We start from the raw sequence: 21,892 nt of genomic DNA on the forward strand, positions 1-21,892 counted from the left end.
TTAATATGATGTGGTCAGTTACCAAACATCAGCAAAATTTACTTCTGCTACACTTGCAGATGAGAAATTTTAAAGTGCCCCAATTATGGTATTTTAAAGTCACCATGAAATCAATATGTAACTTTTTTTGGCTTTTAGAATGAACATGTTAGCCTTAAAGGGATAGTCCACCCAAAAATTAAATTTTTGTCATCATTTACTCACCCTCATGTTGTTCCAAACCTGTATGAGTTTCTTTCTTCTGTTGAACACACAAAAATATATATTTTAAAGAATGTTGGTAATGAAACAGGTGACGGTAGCCATTGACTTCCATAGTAGGGAAAAAATACTTTGGAAGTCAATGGCTAGTGTCTGGTTTTATACATTTGTATACATTAATAGCACATTTGTATAATGAAAAGGAAGTAATCAATTCTAAGTTAAAAGTCTCTTATTGGTATGATTGAAGCTCTCCATAAAACAAGCCCAACAATTTAATAAAAAAAAAATGAGATGATTTGTTAGGCTAATTGCATTTAATAGATTACTCCTATTTTTTAAAAAATAAAAAAATTCTATTGGTTTTGTAAAAGTTATTTTTAATGCATGTTTTGGCCAAGTTTTCGTTGCATTTACACCATTCTGACCAGGTGTCTCCAGCGTGTGGCGTTTCTAGTGCTTTGAAACAATGAATCATTTTGCGAAACAATTGGTTTATTGATTCAAAAACTCGAAACGCTTGGAACGCATCTGTAAAAATCTGATTGGAATCGCATTTCAAACCACCTCCAAATATGGTTTGAATAAGAATGGAAAAACTACGATTTTATGTTTTTGTTTTTGTCCAGACTTTCCAAAACCCATCTGGATAAAATCTGGATATGCAACACACTTTGTTGTGTTGTGAGCATTTGCAGCACATGTGAGATGTTTTCTTAATTTGCTGTTGTTTTCTTCAGTTGATCTTTGTGCTGTTTGCTGCACGTTTCTGTATTTGGATGCATTGTAAATATTTGAATTTGCTGTTTTTATTTATTTTGAGGAATATCTGATTTTGTGCAAGTGAGATGAGTAAATGTCACGAGCGTAGCGAGACCCATGAGTAGGAAGTTCTCCGTGCCCGGAGCTACCTGTTTGATCCTGCCAGTAGCATATGCTCGTCTCAAAGATTAAGCCATGCAGATCTAAGTGCACACGAATGGCTCATTAAATCAGTTATGGTTCCTTTGATCGCTCCAACCGCTACTTGGATAACTCCAATTCCAGAGCTAATACATGCAAACTAGTGCCGACACGACCACCCCAGGTCAGGAACGAGTGCATTTATGAGATCCCATCCGGGGCGGCTCCGGACACTCATTCGAATGTCTGCCCTATCAACTATCAGCACCTACCATGGTGACCATGGCTAATGGGGAATCAGGGTTCGATTCCGGAGAGTGAGCCTGAGAAACAGCTCCCACATGCAAGGAAGGCAGCAGGCACACAAATAACCAATTTCCAACACAGAGCTAGTGACAAAAAATAACAATACAGGTCTCTTTCGAGGCCCTGTACTTGGAATGAGCGTATCCTAAACCCATGGGTGAGGAACCGTTAGAGTCTTGTGGCAACAGCCGGGGTAATTTCAGATCCAATAGCGTATACTAAAGTTGCTACAGTTAAAAAGCATGTAGTTGGATCTCGGGAGTGGGCTGGTGGCCGGTGCTCCCCGGATGCCCTTAGCTGGGTGTCCAGTCACCTCGGGGCCCGGAGCGTTTCCAAAAAATTTGAGTGTTCAAAGCAGGCCGCTTGTCGCCGCTGAAAACCACAGCTAGGAATAATGGAATAAGACTCTGGTTCTATTTAGTGGGTTTCTGGGGCCATGATTGATAGGGAGGCATTCACATTGCGCCGCTAGAGGTGAAATTCTTGGACCGGCGCAAGACGAAAGTCTGCAAAGGTTGAAGCAATCATTGTTAAATGGGATGGTCTAGCCTATGTAGGATTGCTAACAACCTGTCTAAATAATATGTTCACCACGGTCCATTTATTAAGAGTATAAACTATCTATAAAATAGCATATGTATAGTCAGATATGTCAAAATTTGAAACTTTTTTTTTTTTTTTTACTTTTGTATCATCAGATATTAGAGTAAGTTGAAATCCAATACTTAAAAATTATTATTATTCAGCTTTTGCAATTAGTTAAAATAGAGTTATACATATTCGAACAAATTAATAAAACAAGGAAATCACTTTATTAAACTTTGAGCCAACTGAATAGACCAACTTCCTTCAGGTTTTCTGTCCTCTGAAATCATAAATAGTCATCATAAAGAAGGCCTTTATTAACCCCCGGAGAGCCGTGTCGAGCACTTTTATCATGAATAGATGCGCTTTAATGTACTTCCAAAGACAGACAGCCATTCACTGGCATTATCAAGATTGGAAGAGCCAGGACATTTTTTTATATAACTCTGATTGTATTCGTCTGAAAGAAGAATGTCATATACACCTAGGATGGCTTGAGGGCGAGTAAACCATGGGCTAATTTTCATTTTTGGGTGAACTATCCCTTTAATATAGAACAGTGATCAGGGTTCCTGCAGGTTTCAGCAAGTCAAATTTAAGACCTTTTTAAGACATTTTAAGACCATAAAGATTGAAATTTAAGACCTACACGACGCATTGCCAAAAAATAATCAAATCAAAGAATTCATTTTATTTCAATGAATTCAGTAATTGAAAAAGCATTAACTTAATTTACAGATAAAGCAATCACATTAGTAACCTTCCAGACCCAGCAATGCGTGTCAGAGAAAATAACAGAATCAGATATAATTTTTTTTTTATAGAAAATTGTACTTTGCATATTATAGGCCTACTGTAAAAAACACATAATTAGTTGATTTTAGTTGATCAAAGTTGATCATAACTAGAGATGAAATGGCATGAACATTTCATTTAATTATTATAGTGCCAAAAATTATCACTTATCACAGAATCCTGTTCAAAAAGTACTTATACTACACAATGAAATCAATTCACCAAGTTATGTCGAAAAACAGCAAATAACAAATAAAATTAGCATCAATACGCACTAACATAAACATTAAAATAATATGATTAAAAATGATAGCCAGATTTTAAGTGTCTTGCAACATGTTATATACTAACATGTACAAGTTCAAATAAAGTTGACAAAAAAGGTTTTTATAAAAAGATAAACCTCACATATTTCAGACTTTAATTTATCTTTTTTGACTCATTCTTTTTATAAAAAATGATTTAGTGACATTTACAATACACTTTAGCTTATCTTTTATTATTAATAGTAAAATTCGGTCCGATTTTCCCGTGGCGTCTGTCGTTGCTATGCAACTCCACAATGACAAAAAAAGTTTTAGTAGCTAATGGATTTCCACCGCCGAAAAACGCTTGCTGTAGCTCTGTTACAAGATTTATTTACGGAGAAGAGAAAAACATCCGTAGTGTTTGGGTGCACCCGCATCATTCATGTCTTTTTTCATGTTGCTGCGCCTGGAAAAAAAACGAGCGCGTCGCTTCAATTATAAGTGCGCTTACCGCGCGCCTACATTTGAATGAACTTTAGCGCAAAAAAGACTGTGAACTGCCTCTTGGCGAGCGACTTCGATACTTTTTTGCTACTTTGTAATAACTTAATGCGGCCAGCGTTTCTGGAAATGAACGAGGGTAAAATCTTTTTTAAGACCTGACTAAATGAAATTTAAGACCGCGGATGAAAATCTGGCTGTTTTTAAGACGTTTTAAGGCCTTAAATTTAAAGTTCAGAATTTAAGACATTTTAAGACTTTTTAAGACCCCGCGGGAACCCTGAGTGATTAAACCGACTGGAACTACCTGTGCATTAAATGTCTGAACACACACATTCCAGCCAACCAGAATCGAGTATTCTGACATACCATCGTATGTATGAACAATACATGAACATGAATGTATGAACAGAAATTTTAATATGTGGATAGTACAAAAGTAACAATTTTGGATTATAATGCTTGACAAAAAAACAAAAACAAAGGCATTTCAGAGCATCTGTATATTTTATTCACATATGTTACATTTTGCATTAAATGTCATTAAAAGTCACCCTTTCAGAGATGACATCATAAAGTCTGAATCAGCACCTACAGTAATGTACTGTATTACTGCCTGCCTGACAAGCATTCACCGCAGGAGAACACACCAGCATTATCCACCCATCACACTTAGCACAACTGTCTGTCTATACAAAGTGGGGAAGGAGAGAAATAAGAACTCTCTCAAAGGGGGAAAAAAACAGCAGCATGCAAGAAATCAAGATAAAATAATGAAAAGAAGCTAACTTCAAGTGCACTGAAAACATCCTCCATCCAGCATGACATGATTGCAGCAATGATAATCAACACCTACCAATCAAACTGATCAATACAAACCAAACATGCTTTTTATCTGGTACGAGAGTGTCTGAATATGTGTGTGGTACTGGGGGGTGCCTGACGGTCTTCAGTAAGAAACAAAGCAAGCAAATTACCCTCAATATAGCTGGACGTTACACGTCCCTGTAACTGCTCTAAATATAATTTCCACAAGGGCTCCACTGATGTTATTTTGATTGTGACACCACATTGAGAGCTCTTGAGATTACTTTCAACAACTCTCAATGTGGTGTCACACAAGGCAAATTATTATAATGTTTAAACTGGGAACATTTTGTGATCTTAATTTTTGAGGGGGAAATGATGAAAGGAGGAAGTACTCGAACTAAATCACCTGCTAACAGAGGAGCTGCTTAAAATAAAGAAACTGTGTGCCATACCATACATGTCCATCACTGGACTGGGCTGTAATATTACATTTGATGTGATCCAGTTTAACGCATTTTCAAATAATTAACATGTGCATACATAATGCCCTTTCCAAATGAACAGATTACACAATCAAAGATGGTCCGAGGACAGAGCTTTGAGGAACACCGCATTTATCAGCCTGGAAAACTAGCCTTCGCTAAATGTCTATTTGTATAAAGCACCAAATTACTTTTCTTTTTTTTTAATCCTCTTTCTTTTTGATAACATTAAAACATCTTTTTTTATTTTTTTTTATTTGGTCTGATTCTTTTTGCACAAAGGAGATACACACAATCTGGCCAAGTTCAAACACTTTAGATCAGGAATTCAATATCTGAGTGGTGTGTGCATCAAAATAATATCACAATAATACATAAATATTGTCTTTAAACGGGAAAAAAACAAACCTTCACAACCCGCAAAATCTTAGAGGAGGAAAAATTAGACTCCGGCAGCCAGTTGCGACAAAACTCTAAGTCAAGACAAATTATTACTAAGAGCTTTCTTAACTTTAGAGGTTTGTTTCCAACTGATCACTGGGCCTGTAGATACATAAGACCAGCAGGACATAAGCCCTCTGTCTCTGAGCATCTGCATGATCTCATCTATTTAAGTTGTGTGATGAGGCTCTTTGAAACAGAGCTCAGTGTATTGGAAAACACTGCCCCCTGTGGACCATCTGACACCAGTCTAGGCATTATCATGTAATTAGAATATGGGAAAGACAATCAAGACCTTGAGAGACAATTGACTTGGTGGGTATGCGGTCAGATTTTTGGCCTATAGTGAGGTAAGAAACTTTGCCAAGAACATACCCAGGTCACTATTTCACCCTTAATCAAAAATAATAAATTATATTTTGCATTAAAAACTAAGCTTATTTTTTTAGAACCAGTATTTTCTCTCTTTTTTTGCATTGCATTACTTTCATGACAATTCAAGCACATCTGACCACTCTTTACAATAAAGCCAAAACACCACTGAGAAACAAGAAAAAACATTAAGATGCATTGCATTAATGAGAAATGTTTGACTGTGACGAAAATGATGCAGAAAATAATTATCTACATAAGCTTAATTTTCTTAATGCAAAAAATGTTTTGGTAAAACTTGAAGCCTTTATTAACAATGCATTATAAAAATATTTATAATGTACGTTATAATGGATTTTATCTTTTCATAAATAATTGTAAACAAAGTTACAATGCATTATAATATTTACAAATTCATTGTTACATCTGAAATTTGTTTGTCGTGTTTTAATGCATGTGTTTACATTTTTTAAAGGTGTAACAGTGAATAGACAAGTATTATAATGTATTGCAAATGTGGTTACAATTATTGATGAGAACAAACAATGTATTATAAGGTGCATTACAAAGCATAATTAAAGCATTACAATAATACTTATTAAATAATTTTATAATGCATAATATTTAAAGGCTTTAAGTAAAGTTTTACCACTTGTTCTTTTCTTATATTTATTATTTTCAAAAGGTCTTGGGTGAGAAAAGGATAACCTTTATGCAAGGGAAAAAGCCAAAGACCATAAAGACTTGTCCTGTCTCCAGCCATATAATGTGCCAAGAAATGCTGTACAAGGTTACAGGGGAAATTTTTTTTTCTATAATAAACTCAACAGACCAGCCAACCACCATCAAACACAGAGCCTTCATTAGAAAAAAGAAAAAGAAAAAGAAAAAAAAAAGATGAAAATTGTAAAAAATATATTTTTTTTTTTACAAAGGTATAATTTAGGTTTTTTTTTTAAACAATGAATAGCAGCACTTTTTAAATATTAAAATCTTCTATCTGAGACTACAAAACAAAAAACAAACAAAATAAAATACCTGAGGATGACTGCAACTACACCTCGACTCGGAGACAACTCGTGCTTTAGCTCTAATCTGTTCATATTTTGTCTCATACACTGCTTTTCAACTCAGTCACTCTTATGAGATGTGTTTAAACTCAAATAGCATGACATGACTACACACATCGCACTGGTCATGGGGTGGTGGGGGATATGTTGAGAGTCTTGGTACCTTTAGCATTCAAGGTTTTGATATTAATTCTGATATCTGTACATGATTTGTTTCAACATTGGTCAGAATAGTTATTTTTTTCCAAGAATCTCTCATCTTAGTTTTCCAAATATTACAGAACGGGAGCATTTTTTTCCACTTGTGCGTCTAACAGGATTGACACAGATTCACTCAATGTGCTTTCACTGTGAGCTTGCTGGGACAAAAAAAATTCTCCCCTAAAAATCCACACGAAAAATTACTTTTAAACACACACGCACGCACACGCTGTTAGTCATTAGGCTTGATTGTACACTAAACTTCACATGAACCCAGGCTGTGGCCAACTCAATGCAGGTTTCCATTAAATTACACGACAGAAATCCTCAGAGGATGACATGGAGGCTTGCGCTGACATCATGTGACCTGTCCTCTCCAGGATGTGGGCTGTACAGTTAAAGTCCATTGTAGTGGGGACCCCAGCGCTTGTTGATGTGGTCGAAGGTGTGTGACACCCACTGCTGCTCCAGGACGCGGTATCTCTCCTCACATAAATACAGAGGTTTTCCTCGACTACAGAACAGAAAAGATCAGGAGGTTACAGCAGGAAAGGTTAACCGTTTTCTCTACAAAAGACATGAACACTTCAAAAAGGTTTAGGCAGGACTTTAAACTCACATAAAAGACTACTTGTGCAGGGCCAAAAAATAAACAGAGGCTTGGGGCAAAAATGTCACCAAAATAAACAAAAATGCCCCCCAAATTCAAAATAAGGGGGCAAAAAAATGCCCCTGTACAATTAAACTAATTCTATTTACAGCAATCGCTGTGAGCGAAAAATGTTGACTTTGAGGCATTACATTTAGATTTGCTCACGTTGCATCAGATTCCTTTGTACCTGTTTTTTACGCAGCATTATAACAAACTACATGTTTCTGTTGAGCTTATGAATTTAATGGCCAATCAGAGGCATTCAGATTAATCACATCTGTTCTCATTTTGTTCAGTGCACATGCCCTCTGAATGAATTCTGCACTCTGTGAATTTTCTCATCATAAACAACAAAGAGCAGATGCAATGCAAATAAGAGATTCATTTTGCTTCAGTGATTGAGTGAACGAGAATTTTTGTACATAATCCATTTTTCTATATTTTCAAATAATTAACATACATTTTAACATACATAATTAATAACTGCATACATGATGCCTTCTCCAAAGTAACATATGTGACCCTGGATCACAAAACCAGTCACAAGTCGCACGGGTATATTTGTGGCAATAGCCAACAATACATTTTATGGGTCAAAATGATCGATTTTTATTTAAGCCAAAAATCATTAGGATATTAAGTAAAGATTTCCTACCATAAATATATAAAACATTTATTTTTGTGAGTGAATGCAGCACAATCGCAGACATAAATGGACAACTTTAAAGGAGATTTTCTCAATGTTTCTCAAGCACCCTCAGATTCCAGATTTTCAAATAGTTGTATCTCGACCAAATATTGTCGTATCCTAACAAACCATACATCAATGGAAATCTTATTTATTCAGCTTGCAGATTATGTATACATTTCAATTTAAAAAATGACCCATATGACTTTTTTTTGTGGTCCAGGGTCACATATTACACAATCAAAGATGGTCCAAGGACAGAGCTTTGAGGAACACCGCATTTATCAGACTGGAAAAACGTGCTGAACTGAAGTCATGGACTACTTTTGAGTGTTCTTTGCTCCATTTCTGTATTTTCCTTATGTGGCCATGCAGAAGTAAGCTATTTTCTGTGATTGTGTGGGTAACTTCAGATTCATTAGCCGCTATAGTAAATAACTGGAAAAAATAACAAAATGCAGTAAATTGCAAAATAATTTGGACTACAAACCAGTGTGTTTATGATTACAATAATAAATTAAAATAATATGATAACAAACAATAGTTTGCAATATCAAGCAGCATAACAGACAGTTTTTGTACAGCTAAAATAACTGAAAGCGGATGAGAACGGAAGCCTCGACACAAAGTTATAATAGCCGTGCCCGCTCTTACGCTAAGAATAAGGTGAATAGAATTTATTCAGTTTGTTTTTCATGATACTAAAATAACCAATGCAAAGTTTTGATTTTGAATGCATAAAAGCAATAAACTATTCAAAAACTGTTCTTAGCTTGTTTTGTCTTTCTAGCCAGAATATGATGTGCTGCTTTGCAACTTTTTTCTTATGTATTCTATAATCATTATTACAACATTGAGGGAAATAATCAACAATGATTTTTGTCATTAAATTGCAGCCCTATCCTGTGATTAGTTCCTGTTTTTTAATGTTATAATTTATATACCTTTTTGTAGGCTATTTAAATTATGCAAAACTTGTAAACATTACGATTGTTTTGTTTTTGAAAGAAGTCTCTTATGTTCACCAAGGCTGCATTTATTTAATCAAAAAAGTAAACAAGTAATACTGTGAAATTTCATTACAATTAATTTTTTTTTTCTACTTTAATACAATTAAAATTTATTTATTTATTAATGTGATGTAAAGCTGAATTTTCAGCTTCAGTGGCACATGATTGTTCAGAAATCATTCATGCTGATTTGCTGCACAAGAAACATTTATTAGTATTATTATTATCAATGTTTTTTCTGCTTAACATTTTTGTGGAAACAATGATGCCGATAGATAGAAATAAACACTTTTATTCATCAAGGACGCATTAAATTGATTAACAGTGAGAGTGAAGACTTTTTATAATGTTCCCAAGATTTCTATTTATAAAATGCTTTAATAAATTCAAAAAAATATTTTATTAAATGAAAATAAATGCTTTCCATTCATCATCTAAGAATCCTGAAAAAAAGTATCACCACTTCCATGAAAAATATTAAGCAGCACAACTGTTTTCAACATTAATAATGATAAAAAAAAAATGTTTCTTGAGTACCAAATCATAAAATGTAATAATATAATATATATAAACAAATATTAGAATGATTTCTGAAGGATCAAATTTTTTTTTTTTTAATGGTTCCAAACTTTTGGCAGGTACTGTACATTTATGCCACCTTTGAGCAGTATTAAATGAGTAAACAAACACAAATGTCATGTCAGATGCTACTTCTGTTCTACCTTTGCAGTGTAAAGATGGCTTTTGTTGATGTTAATAAGTCTATAGTATATAGCCTATTTTATTTTTTGTTAACAGCCTATAGTATTTTGATTGAAGTAACTGGTTAAATGTTAGTATTTGACATGAAAGACAACACAGATAAAATAAATGTTAATTCTTAAAATTGCCCTTACAAATAATGATAAAACAACCCTGGACATCAATTCCAGGGGCCAGATATTGCCCCTTAATGGAAAATTAAATTTCAGACCCTGCTACTGAGACCCTCAGAATGAAATCTAGATACAATATCTGTCCATCAGAGCAGCTAGAGGTTTACCGTAGGTCTCTGTCCTCCTCTCCATGAGCGTCCAGATACACAGACCCCCACAGACAGAAGCGATGCCCTCGGATGATAATGATGACCGAGGCGTTTACCAGGAGGAAGATACTAGTTGCTGCTCCGCAGTGCTGGGAGTGCTTTGGGTTAAAAAAAAAAATATATATATTATTATAATCATAATCAGCATCAGTGTTTGGACCATTCAAACTGAGCTTTCAGTGTTTTCTCCACACTCACCAGCACACACTCACACACGCCCTGCTGTTTACAGCAGTGCCCCTTCAGACAGACGAAGGCGCCGCACACCAGGCAGAGCGCGGGGTCTTTGGGGGTTTTCCCACAGCTGGTGCAGGACTTCCTGTGGTAGAACTGGAAGATGGTGTTGTAATTGTCTGGGAGGTGCAGGAGGCGAGGGGCGGCCCACTGCGGATCCTGAACCAACAGAGACTGAAGAGAGACCAGATTTCATTAAAGGTGCTGTATGTAACTTTTTCACTCTACCAAAGCATAAAAAATACCATAATATGTTTGCAGATATTTAGGAAACATGCTAAGTTCACATACTCGTTTCTCTGAAAAACACTTCTACAGCCAGTTATTTTACTTTGAAATGTGCGTTTCCAGGCTGGAATGTTTGTTATTGTTTTGGTCTGTGATACCGCACGTTGCCAATTTGCCAATTTTCATTGTCCATTGCGCTCGTTCCTGCTGCGCGCGTTCAAACTGGCAACCCATGTGAGTGCCATCCAGTCTGAGGAGCAGGAGAAACGGTGATCTCCGATATTTTGAATTCGACTGCAGTACCTATTTCGACCACTAGTTGTCATTCTTACATACTGCACCTTTAAAGCTATGGATCTTGCAGGATGTTGTAATGGTACACAGACCTCTTATATTTCAAAAGACCAAGGCAAATTAGATTTCTCATGTCATGACCCCTTTAATTTGTATTTGAATCTTATTGGTTCAAAACCCTGCTCAGCAATCTTGAATATCAAAGATGATGTTATTGAAGCTGGTTACACTTGGTTAGGTCACAGTGGTTAACGGTAATAAAAAAAACAATTGGTTAAAACACTGACGTTAGCAACACATTAAATAAAACAGGGTTACAAAGAATCAAGACACAAACAGACACTGACCACAGACTGTTGGGACGGTGTATTGGACAGAGCGATGACCTCTAAACACCACTGGCTAATCAGATCGAAAGCATTGAAGTTCCAGTCCAGACACGCTGCGCTGCACATTGATCCACTGGACTGAACAGAACCAGTCAAACTCAGACACCCGGTCAGCAGAGAAAACTCCTCCTCCACCTGTGACGAGAGACAGCCGTGAGCCTATCAACTGTGCTGAATGAGAGCCAACATGTGTGTGCGAACCTATTTAACCATATTCTGGGAAGTAAGCTTTGAAAAACAGTATAAAAATAAAATAAATATATATTTTTTTCCTCTTAGGGTGTGAGAGTTAGGTTATGGTATTTAAAACTAGCTGTAGAAGTCTATGTAATGTCCCCATCTAGAGAGTGATGTAAATGTGTGTGTGTACCTGGCATCCGGGTAAGCTGTCTCCATACAAGTGGTGTTGCAGTAAACAGGACAGTCTCAGGAAGGGCAGACAGAACTGCTGTAGGGTGAACTCAATGGACTGAGGAGACCACACACTGGAGCTCAACTACACAGAGAAGACATCATTAATAACGGCTCATTCCCTGGTGATAACACAACATCTTCCTCAGAGATGATTTGCTTTGAAAGAACAAGCTTTAGGCTCATATAACAATGAGCTGCAGATTCCTATATAATAGATAATTACTCTTCTATGGCTAATTCTCATGAAACTGTGTTCTCTAAATAAAAATTATACTCATTCTGAGTACTTGTCCTTCACATGTCACTTTCACTTTCAGTGCTGTGCGGTCCTTTCGTGATGTTGAAGAGGACTCACCACGAATGCTTCCTCAGAGTTGGTGTCGTACACATCTTTGGCCTTCGTCAGCTCGGAGATCACGTGACCCAGGAGCGACTCCCATGATTTGTCAGAGTTTGGCGTGTTCTGTGTATTGAAACAGCATTGAATGTTATAAACTAAAGCAAAGAAAAAAGTGCTTTTTACTCCCTCCAGACTCATTGTACCAACTGGATTGAAATACTGTATATTGGCTGTGTTTCAAAACCTAGTGAGCTGACTATCTAGACAACATTATTGGCCATCACAAATGGATTAAATGCACCAATAATACCCAATACTGCAGTCTAAGAAGGAACTTGCTCGGTTTTGAAACACCCTGTGTGTTGTTTTAAACGTAGTCAGCAATTTGCAAAAGCAATAGAAGTTTCAGACAGAGAGAGATGTGAATTAAAGCAGTCTGACTGATGACATGAAACTTCACCTTAGTCCATTTATTTCTCATAAAGCCCATCTACACCAAAAATAGACATTTAATGGAATGCAGAACCATTGCTAATGATCTCTTCTGTGCTAATGAAAACCTCAGAGCGATTTATCTGAAGAATTTCCTGTAGTAGCTCCTCGCTCTGGGTTTCCTGAAGATTATTGCCATCACCCCTTAAACAGGATTGAGGGCTAAGAACACATTATTTCTCTTAATAAAATTAGCTTATTGTAAGGGTCTTAAAGAGATAGTTGACCCAAAAATGAAAATTCTGTCATCATTTACTCATCCTCATGTCGTTCCAAATCTGTAAGACTTTCGTTCATCTTCGGTACATAAATGAAGATCTTTTTAATGAAATCTGAGAGATTTGTCCCTCCATTGACAGCTACGCATTGACTACTATTTGAAGCTTCAAAAAGTTTTCGTAAAACTATCCATATGAATTGAGTGGTTTAGTCCAAATTTTCTGAAGAGACTCGATCGCTTTATATGATGAACAGATTTAATTTCGGCTTTTATTCACATATAAACATTCATCAACTCACACATCAGTCTCAATTTCTCATCTTCTACTGTTATTTTAGCGTTTCAACATAACAACCTGATACAATGGTTGTACTTTCAGACTTTTGTGCAATGATTAACTATGATGAACTGCATTTGAAGTCTTTTTTTTTTTTCAAAATCATAAAGGGACATTTGGTCTGTCGTTTTTTTTGACGGGCACACCAGCCCTTGAAAAGCGTTAGGCGTGGTAATCAATCATGAAAGTCAATTGGCTGGCGCATGCCTAAGAAAGCTTTTTGATAGGTGTTTGGCTGGATATGTGATTGGCTGTGATGTTAGGCTCATTGGTCGCACCTTCTTGGCAGCTCCTGTGTTGCTCCAGGCGAGTCTCTCCTCGCGGCTGAATCTGATGGACAGAGCGGCCAGAGCCTGTGTGAACTGCAGACTGTACAACACCTTCACCACACACGTGAAGTGCTCTGCACACAAACACAACATGCTTATCAACACAAGATGTAGTATCTTATGTTTAAACAACATGAAATTAAAACAGATTTTCACTTTAATAAATGTTTGTGGTCATACTGTGCATTATTCATCATGATGAAAGAAAAACATTTTATTTCACTCATATTCCATAAGATTATGACTGTTGCACATTCTAGGTAAATATTTTATCACTTAAAAGGTTAGTTCACCCAAAAATAAATGTCTATTTTATAAAATATCTTCATTTGTGTTACAAAGATGAACGAAAGTCTAACTGGTTTGGAACAACATGAGGTTGAGTAATTGAACTATACCATTAAAGACTTCCCTTGGAATTGAACCCACGATCTTGGTGTTGCCTTGCTCTATTGTTCAAGCAACAGGTAATGTAATTTATTTATACAAATGTTCAAATTCTTTGTGTAACTTTGAAAACTTCATGTTTTTAACCCACGCCACAATGTAGGTTAACAAATCTAATTTACCTGGAAAAGTGGTATTAAATCTTGTGTTATCTGAGCCACAGTTAATGAAACTGCTTCATAAAAAAAAGACGGCATATTTAACATGGCGAGTCAATATGAAGTATATTGACATATGTGCTATATGACAGTGACATATAGCAAAAATGAAATTTCCGTCATTAATCACCCTCATGTCGTTCCAAACCTGTAAGACTTTCGTTCATCTTCGGAACACAAATGAAGAACTTTTTGATTAAATCTGAGAGATTTCTGTCCCTCCATTGACAGCTATGCAACTACCACTTTGACGCTTCAAAAAGTTCATAAAGAGATCGTAACACTAAATTAATTGAGCGGTTCAGTCAAAATTTTCTGAAGAGACTCGATCGCTTTATGATGAACAGATTTAATTTAGGCTTTTATTCACATAAATATTCATCAACTCGCACATCAGTTGTGGTAAACGGAAGCTCAAGCATGTTCACTTGAGGTGCGAGAACCAATGAGGTTCATTCTCGTAAAGATTGGGGTATATATCAATTTAAATGAACTGTTTCCTATTTTGATATACAGTATATTTTAAAATGTTATTTGTTAGTGTGATCAAAAGCTGAATTTTCAGCATCATTACTCCAGTCTTCAGTGTCACATGATCCTTCAGAAATCATTCTAATATGATGATTTGATGCTCAAGAAACATTTATTGTTATTATCAATGTTGAAAATGGTTGTGCTTTGAACGGTAGTGTACATTGAAAATGCATCGTTCAATATATTTCCAGTGGACAATTAAATGTGACCTGAGACCTTGAGACAATAGGACAATTTAAACTGGACTGGACTTCTGTTCCTCACAAATTATGTTCATAATTAATTACAGTAGACAGCATATTTGTAAAGTCTATGGATAAAAGTGGGGCAATAACTACAATATCATTCTATCAATTCTTAAACTTTTACTTTGGTCCCCCCAAACTGTAAAAATGTCAGTTGCATCCTTCAATAAAAGCATCTGTTCCAATAACAAGATGCACAGAGAGACACCCACTCAAACAGCTCTATAGACGGCAGAGCTTTCAAGAGAATCATGGGTCTTTTGTTAAGACACAAAAATCAATCATGTGACTGTGTACAGAAAAAGGACATCTGATTTTTTTTTGGAGAGGGTAATTAGCCCTTGTTCATGTAGCAGGTGTTAAGACCGGTTGTGAGATGAAAAGCCACACACTCGCACACACAGAGAATGACACTCCATTAACATCCTCACCAAAGACAGACACCACACACACACACACACATTTCTTTGTGACAGCACTAAACTACTCTCTAACACATGCACAGCCTGTTTCTGTTCTAATAAGAGCTTTGTCTTGTGTCTTCAGACTGATGGACCAGAATCGATCTTCTGCTCACAATGACAAAACACATGATACTTATTTGAGTCAATCAATAATTAGTGATTAACCAAGACAGTCCTGGCCCATCTAAAGACTAAACTCACATGTGAAGGGTAGGGTGTGTGAGGGGAAAGAGGAAGATGTTTTCTTAAGTGCAGTACATCTACTGTAACAGAGAGCTTCATGGTAATTTGCTCTCATGTGTTTTCTGCTGGTTGGGCTTGTGCATCACAACTAACAACATTTTAGGAGTGTGTGAGTGGAGTTTCAGATAAAAATCAATAGAAACACTTTGCAGGAGGGAATGAAACGATATAATAAAAACAAAACTTTAAAAATCTGTTCAAATAACTGCATTTGTTTTTTGTTTCTTGCCATTGTTGCCTCTAGCTTGCTCATTGTGGCATTAAAGAATTATGTGCTGACCTTCTAGAATCTAGAAGTTCCCTGTTTAAACTACATATATAAATATTTCCATTAATACTTTGATTACCACTTACTCGCCAACATTTAAATATCTTAATAGAACAATACCAACCAATATTTAAAGGGGTCATGAATTGAGAAATCAAATTGTCCGTAAGCTTTTGACATATGAGAGGTCATTATACTATAAGAATATCCTGTGATTTTCAGAATTGAAAACTCCCTTGTTAGTCCAAAAACAGCTTTTATTGTAACCAAGCCCAGAGAACGACTCATTGTGGAACGTGCCAATCTATAGATATGTGAAAGACCACCTCTGCAGAAGAAAATCAACGCCTACTTCATCATTGCAACTTTGGCCCCGCCCACTGGCGTGTTAGTGAGATGACGAGGAGAGAAGAGCGATACAGGATCACTGGACTAAAAATAACATTACCTTCCAAAGGATCCTAATGCTAGCAATGTGGTTATTTATTTTCAACAATGTGAATGTCTCAGTTGAGCAATATTTATTTGTATTCGGTACATTTCACTGTGGATTATTTTGTAAATCAGTTGCAATTTCGGCGCAGGTTTTGCAAACAGACTTTTACGATATGGACTCGACAGTAATGCCACAACATGCAAGTAACCGTGTTGATTCTAATGCCTGATCTGTGACCAGTGATTTCTGATAGGTAATGATTCATGTACAGTCTGATGTTCTTTGTCTATGTGTCAGTAAATCAAACCTAAACTGTCAACTTCACATTGTTTCTCTTAGTAGGATGAAAATAATCTGTTATTTAAACTGTGATTAAATTATATATAAAAAGCGATCAAAGAACACTTCCTTTACAATTGCTAGAGCTGTCAATCAAACAGTGCAAGTTTATCAGTGACTGAGTTCTGGACTCGTGCCAAAACTCCCGTAAAAATCAATGAATCTCTTAATTACATCGTGTTTGTACTGATTGTTATGATGAAAACATTTGTTAGTGTGCATTCACAGAATTGCAAAGACAATATCACTGCATTCATGCGCTCAACATGTCTGTGATCGGCTTCAATGCTCATCACTGCAACCTTTCATGCCACCATCTAAATATAATTGTCTAGATCTAAATGTAATGCTATAATCAACACTTTTCACGATTAGTACATTTTGAGAGTTATAATAGTAAAAACGAGCTAAACGTTTTTGAGAAAGATCCACATGCAATACTTATTTCAAACGCAAAGGTGTTAGCCAATCACAGCAGAGGGCGTTTACACTGAAGTCTCTCAGCAGACACGCCCCTTCAAACAGAGCGTTCAAATCAGAGAAAAATGCCTTTTATTTCTAAATTATGACAATTTGTAATGTAAAAATCATATTAACATTATAAGTGCACCCCAGGAAACAATACAGTTCATGACCCCTTTAAATCTCTTAACTGCCATTGAATCCTCACACGTGTGTCCAAATCACTGTGGCAATTGTGCTAGACAACACTATTAATACAATATAGCTAGATGTAAATCTGGAGGATCACTTGTATCATCATTATACATAGTTTAAATTGCTATATTTAATTGATCTATATAAATAAAGCTCAGACGGAAACTTTTGGTTGTTGCGTTTAACTGGTTTTGTAAAAGCATGAAGCTGGTACTTTAAATTGGAATTGATTGGTAGAAATGCCTTTACTTAATTCTAGATTTACATACAGGTCAGGGTGTAAGACTGATTGTTTCTGATTGAATGTTTTCCTTTTTAAATCACATTTTTATCATTAACTGTTAATCTGTCAGGTTTATTTGATAAATTAGTCATTAAGAAGGTCTTTCATTTACTGTCTGGTATAAACATGAACAGAATTTGTGATTTCATGTTACTGTGTGTGTGTGTGTGTGTGTGTGTGTGTGTGTGTGTGTGTGTGTGTGTTTTACCTTTGCGTAAAGGCTGAGGCATGGTGAGGATGAAGATGATGAGGAGGGACGGGACATCTCTGAAGAGCATGGGCACCTCAGGACGTTCATCATCACAGAACCTGCACACAAAACACAGAATCATACTATCACACTAAATGCTGTAGAGAAACACATGATATAAACATCAAATACACAGCATTTTTAACTTGGGTGCATGAAACTATGTGATCTACAGACGACACTATCTTGCACACACAACAGCACAACTTAAATTATGTAAAAACAGGACCATCACTGTGGGTGAATATTCATGAAGCTTCAAATCCTTTCAATACAATTTTACTGTAAATGTACAGTAGGTGGGCAGGTTACATATAAAAACCCAAGACCGTAATTCAAATATAAAAGAAAACAGAACAGCAAATATTTATTTATTCACTTATATTTAAAACTATTTGAGTGTGTGGGACTGAGTGTTGTCCATTAGAGCAGAAATCTGAACCGAGCTTTTGTGCATATTGGCCCTAAATGGTGTTTGGACACTACCGCAAACACTCAAATAATACATTTACACACACACACACACACACACACACACACACACACACACACACACACACACACACACACACACACACACACACACACACACACACACACACACACACACAATGACGTTCAATGACTTTACTGTCCAAACACAACTCTCAGATAATCTTTTTTCTGTTTGACAAGTGATTGCAGGCAGGCAGAAACAGGGACAGCAGAGGCTTTATTCTAATTGCTGTATTAATAGCTCAGCGAATGTGCCTGAGGGTTCTAGTGACAGAGTTTTCCTTCACAAGCCCCAAACAAGGCATTTATAAATACATCTGCGTCCCCTCCGAGCCGGAGTCCAGCCCGGCTAACAGTCCTGAGAGACGCGCGGGTGAAAACCCCGTGTTACAGCCCGAACGCAGGAGAAATGAGGCCACTTAGCCAGCCGAGAGTGTTAAGTGCCTTTTAAACAGGAGACGTGATGAGCAGTAACCTCCACACAGCCATAAACCCTCGAAATAAACCGCAGCACTCAAGACATGTAGTGCTGCACACCATCATTTGCGAGATGCAGCAGTTATTGGTATCTATGGAAACCCCATTTGCTCTAATGTCTCTCTCTCTCTTTCAAAAAGATGCAGCAGCAACACCATAAAAGCCAGTGAGCAACAATAATACTTCTTTTAGCAAATTTTGTCATGCTCTTTAAAAAAAAACAAAAAAACCCCAACATTTATAGGAGCAAAACTCTTGTGTGTATATGTAACGTTATCAATATTCAGTCAAGTTTGAGTCTTTTTGACTGATTAAATAGAATAAAGTGTCATTTGTTTGTGAATCAGACCTCACTGGTCTCAGAGTTTTGTTTTGCAAAATGTTCTGAATAACAAATATAAAACTAGTGATTTTGTAATTAATTAGAACTTTAAAAACAGTATATTTTAAAACATTCAGATACTACCATTCAAAAGTTAAGCTACTGCAATTATATGTGTAGGTTTAATTACTGCAATACAGTAATGAAAATCATGGACACCATGTACTTATTTACTTAAATAAAAAAATGATTAAATTCAGCACAGTAAATGCTAATGTGATGTATTGACATAATTGTACTTTACAAGTCACACACTCTGGGATTGGTGTGAAATATTATGCAAAATTTAAAAAACGTTGTCTTTTTTAATATATTTTAAAATGTAAATTATTCCTGTGATCAAAGCTGAATTTTCAGCATCATTACTCCAGTCTTCAGTGTCACATAATCATTCAGAAATCATTTTAATATGATGATTTGATACTCAAAAAACAGTTCTTACTAATTTTATCATCAATTAAAACATTATCATCAATGTTGAAATGATTAGAACGATTCATTTATATTCTTTGATGAAAAGAAAGTTCACAAAAACAGCATTCATTTGAAATAGAAATCTTTTGTGACATTATAAATGATCAATTTAATGCATCCTTGCTGAATAACAGTCCAATATTTTGAACGGTAGCATATGTAGGAAGACTAAGACTTCAATTATTTAACTGGCAATGCATCATGGGAGTAAGCGCTCGCAAAAGTTCTTTTGTCAAAATTCCATAATTACAGTAAATTCTCTGATTGCTGGATCTCTCTGTAGGATTATGGGTAGTGCAGTTCTACAGTGTGTGTTCAGAAATGTAACATGATTTCATAAAAAGGATTGATCTCTGATCAGGATCAGTTCAGGAGATGTGTGTGTGTGTGTGTGTGTGTGTGTGTGTGTGTACTCACTCAGGCTCTCTGCTGTGCGTGGTCTGTGTGAGTCTGGTCCAGGGGTTGTATGCTGAATCTATGCTGTAGAGACGCATGTGCATGGCCAGCACATGAAACAGCTGATCTGAAACAGACAGAACACACACACACAAGTGTTAGTGTGTGTAAAATGATAAATGGAGTTTGCGTAAAGCCTCTAGGTGTGTAGGAGGAAGTGACAGACATTAGACCTCATGAAAACTTGTCCTTTTTCCCACAGATCAATGCCTTTAACACATGCTAGACAGGAAATGTGTTAAAGGCATTGAACCCACCGGACACTCTCAAAGCCTGATGAACCTGCAACTTTACCTCAGATTACAACACAAACTCTGAGGAAGACAGACAGTATTTGTCCAAATGTCTGAGGTTTCAAGGATGATGACAAGAAGAACATGTGGCTATGTTTCTAGTCTCATACGACTTGTACCATTTCTGCAGTATGTAAATATATACTGCATATAGACTACCGTTAGAAAGCTTGGGGTCTGTAAGCTTTAGTAAACCATGAAATGCTGTGTTTATTTGATAAAAAAAAAGCAATATAATTAATATTTAAAATAACTGTTTTCTATTGGTAAATATTTGAAAGTGTAATTTATTCCTGTGATCAAAGCTGAATTTTCAGCATCATTACTCCAGTCTTCAGTGTCACATGATCCTTCAGAAATCATTCTAATATGATGATTTGCTGCTCAGAAAACATTTATTTTTATTGATTTTTATGTTGAAAACAGGTGTGCTGCTTAATATGTTTGTGGAAACCGTGATACATTTTTTTTTTATGTGTTATCATTCTATTCCCAACATGCCTATGACTGAAGCTCATGTCCGCATACACTCTAAAAATGGAAGTTCATTAACCTACTTCTGTGAGCAGGACATCTAGTGTAGGTGAACAGTTTGTGACTGCAACGTTGTGTGATTTAGACAGTAACATAAGGGACATTTACACTATTTCAGCCTTTAATTACTATTTTTTTCTCCTGTGAATGCAACAAAAGAAGTGACATCTCTCTCAGACTCATTAAAACACCAGTAAAATTCAAGAAGCTGGCTTATCTACAGACTCATGAGAGAGCAATAGCACCACCTACAGGCGATCACCAAGTTATGATTAACTTCTCAGCTCACCATCTTCATAACACCTTTGGGACTCTCAAAAACTGTTTAAGATTTTTTTTTAGTTCAAACATGCTAAAACACATTTTCAGGTTAGTTCATCCAACAGTAAAGCTATCATAAATGTCTCTAAAAGACAGGGTTATAGCCGCTCTATTGGACGGTCCTTGCATTCATTTTTAGGGTCCGTCTCCTTCCCTAATGTCTCAGACAACTAGCAATACGTTTAGGTGTTAAAAATCTTTTTGCATTTTGTTCCATTGCAAAAATGTTTGTGAATGCCCTCTAAACCTCAGACATGATGGCACAAGGAAATATGAGAGATCTTCAGATATTTATTCCATTCCTCCATCCTCGTTTCTACCCATTTCCCAATCACTTCATCATGAAGCCTGACAGCTGAAACTGAGATCTCTGCATCGCTCTATTTCTCGTTCACATCTGTCTCTCCACCGCCTATCCTCACACACACACACACTCTCGGGCTCCATATTGATCTTGTGTCTCCACACACCTGTGATTATAGTGTGCACACTCGGCCCTCTTCACACACC

At 36.3% G+C, this 21,892-nt stretch overlaps 1 protein-coding gene across 4 annotated transcripts in view; it reads right to left on the reverse strand.

Annotated features, from left to right (window-relative positions):
* Nucleotides 1–4,027: 4,027 nt before the first annotated feature.
* The window catches only part of ubr3 (ubiquitin protein ligase E3 component n-recognin 3), an 82,128-nt gene continuing 64,263 nt past the window's right edge, over nt 4,028–21,892 (reverse strand). For all 4 annotated transcript variants that reach the window (XM_084123057.1, XM_084123055.1, XM_084123056.1 and 1 more), the window contains 9 exons: nt 20,196–20,301; nt 17,909–18,009; nt 13,576–13,700; nt 12,264–12,371; nt 11,865–11,990; nt 11,453–11,629; nt 10,548–10,757; nt 10,308–10,447; nt 4,028–7,429 (listed from right to left, as the gene is read on the reverse strand). In XM_084123057.1, coding sequence (XP_083979183.1) covers nt 7,312–7,429; nt 10,308–10,447; nt 10,548–10,757; nt 11,453–11,629; nt 11,865–11,990; nt 12,264–12,371; nt 13,576–13,700; nt 17,909–18,009; nt 20,196–20,301 — 1,211 coding nt within the window. In that variant the 3' untranslated portion in view covers nt 4,028–7,311. The remainder of the gene's footprint in view (nt 7,430–10,307; nt 10,448–10,547; nt 10,758–11,452; nt 11,630–11,864; nt 11,991–12,263; nt 12,372–13,575; nt 13,701–17,908; nt 18,010–20,195; nt 20,302–21,892) is intronic.

The sequence above is a fragment of the Abramis brama genome, assembly GCF_963993115.1.
Source record: "Abramis brama genome assembly, chromosome: 8".
Lineage (NCBI taxonomy): Eukaryota > Metazoa > Chordata > Actinopteri > Cypriniformes > Leuciscidae > Abramis > Abramis brama.